General features: G+C 45.6%; 1 protein-coding gene across 1 annotated transcript in view; it reads right to left on the bottom strand.

Annotated features, from left to right (window-relative positions):
- TEAD4 (TEA domain transcription factor 4) overlaps nt 1-1580 on the bottom strand; it is a gene marked incomplete at its 5' end in the record, with an annotated part of 40008 nt that extends 38428 nt beyond the window's left edge. The window contains one exon of the mRNA XM_027897122.1: nt 1263-1580. Coding sequence (XP_027752923.1) covers nt 1263-1580 — 318 coding nt within the window. The remainder of the gene's footprint in view (nt 1-1262) is intronic.
- Between the last annotated feature and the right edge of the window lie 825 nt (nt 1581-2405).

Raw genomic sequence — 2405 nt, 5'->3', positions numbered from 1 at the left:
GCCAGCAGAGAGCCTGAACTGATGTTTGGCTGAGAATGCTAACACTTGCTTAGCCTCAGGGTGATCAGCGTTACCCAACATATATTGCTCTTTGCAGACACAATGATGTGTGTACCCAGTAAAACCATCCACTGTAGATAAGGCCGTGTAAACAAGGCCCCACCCAAGCCCCCACAGTCAGAGCAATCTATTTCCTTGCTCAGGGAACAATGGCCTGATGGGTGGACAGAAACCTGCAAAGTGACTTGTGAAGTGCTCCATATGAAGCTTCGGGGTATGCATGGAGCATCCCATAATGGGGCCTGCAGAGAGAGCAGATTCCAGCGTAGGGGGGGAAAAAAAACCGACAAGAGCTGACTGGGTAGTTTAGAGGGCTGCCTTCCCTAAGATCCTTCCTGCTGCGCTTTGAGAAACAGTCCACCTCGGGACTTGTAACCAATGTTGAGCACTCTGCCTTTGCTTTGCTTTTTAGTCACAGAAGTACCAGGCGGCTTGTTCCAATGCTAAGCTAGAGAACCCAGGCCACAACAACTTATTGTGGACAAAATCAAGAGAGAAATTCCAACTGTGGAAAAGGTCAAAAATCAAATTCAAAAGCATGTGTACCACCTATAAAGTTGAATTCTGCTACAGCTTCACGCTGGTGCTCCTCTGCATTCAGGGCTGGGTATCTAGCTAGCTAGACGAGAAGAAGCCAAGTGAAATATATTTGTGTCAGGACTATGAGAAGGCAAACTACAACAAAAGGGAGTAGACAGAAAGGTCTGCTTTCTGTCCTTCTTAAGGTCTGAAAAGTGCAGCTACTTAACAAAATGTAGGTGTTCACACATCAGCAGAGCTATTCAGGGGTTCAGGAGCTGAACTTCTGCCCTATAGCACCAGAGATAAAGACCTTTACCTGTTCCTACCTCCAACAAGAATGGTGGAGACAGCAGAGAGAGATACCATAAAAAATAGACTTAGCATACCATGAAGCCACTATATTACATGTATCTAAAGATTAGTTCAGTAGTATGCCCAACTCCGGGATCTACCTTATAGATAGTCCCTTGAAAATGACATCTGTAACTCTTTCTGATACATGAATGTTAAAATCTTCACCGATTTTCCAAACTACAACTTGAAGCAACCAACTGCATCAGCTTGGGAATGCCCGAGAGAAGAGAATTCATTCAGAACATACATCTCTTGGTACAAAGACAAGTGGCTTGCACGGGGCAGGCTGTCCGGAGTGTCGTGATGTGCCCTTTGTTTCTCCTTACCATACATCTTGCCTTCGTCTGACAAGATAATCTTCCGCCGACCACATGGTGGGTAGATGGCTAGCGCTTCCTGGAAGCTCTGCTCGATGTCCGGACTCCACACCCCCTCAGCGTCATTGTCTATGGGTTTGTCCAAGGCCTCGCTGCCCCCCGAGTCGTTGCTCCCCTCAGGGGAGGTGGGAGAACTCCACTCGTTGGAGGTAATGGTGCCAGCTAGAAACTCCAAGGTGCCACGTGGAGAAGCAGACTCAGAACCTGTAATGGCAAGCACATCGCACGTCAGTTGGAAATTTTCCTCTCTAGGAGAATGTGGAGATACTAAGGAAAAAAAAAAGTTTAAAAACCTCAGTGAGGAGGGATTTTACTTTAAGTTTACCTTAAACGGTAACTCAACCATGTGCTTGATTTCTATTTATGTTGAGATGAAAATCTTTTCTGACAAAACAGCCTGCTCCAATCTCTCTTTGGCTCATTAACTCTCTGTCACTTCCCAGTTCTCCTCAGATGTGTCTTCTTGTCTGTGTCTTTATCTCCTCATTTCTTTCTCACTCTGCTGTTATTATCCGTGTAACTGTTATTTAACTTTCTGAAGCACACACACAGGGACTCAGTCTGTGTGAAAGACTATACAAAATACAGCAGTGATGAATTATCTAGTCATCACTGAGCACTGGGGTTGAAATCTTCTTAGATACTGTTTCACTGGATCAGAGTTAGTAGTCGGTGTCATTTCTAACATTGACATTTCTTCTCAAGGATCATCTGCGCTTTCAAAAGCCATTCCTGGAGCCAGACAGTTTAATGCAATGTCTCCCAAATCTCAGCACCATATTCTGGCTTTCTGCAGAAAGCACCATGAGTAAAGGCATAACAGCACTAGGTTGCAGGTCAAGAACCTGGGTGCTTAGCCTGTTCCTGCCGCTCATCTTAAAATCGACCTTTGGCAAATTCCTTCAGTTCCCTCTGCCTCTCTGCCCCCTTATCCTTTACCGGTCCCAGGCTATTAGATTTGCCACTGGGCAGGGGCAGAAATTGGTTTCTCATTGGACTTAAGCAGGCAGCTGCAAGATCTTGGAAACTACAATAAATTACAGTCTACTTATAAATGCCTGAGTGCCCCTGGTGGTGCAGTGGCTAAACCAC

This window comes from Empidonax traillii, unplaced genomic scaffold, assembly GCF_003031625.1.
Source record: "Empidonax traillii isolate 1590-97213 ecotype Southwest subspecies unplaced genomic scaffold, ASM303162v1 scaffold531:size451153, whole genome shotgun sequence".
Classification (NCBI taxonomy): domain Eukaryota; kingdom Metazoa; phylum Chordata; class Aves; order Passeriformes; family Tyrannidae; genus Empidonax; species Empidonax traillii.
Note: the sequence above shows the minus strand (reverse complement) of the source record. Positions and strands in the feature narration are given on the sequence as shown.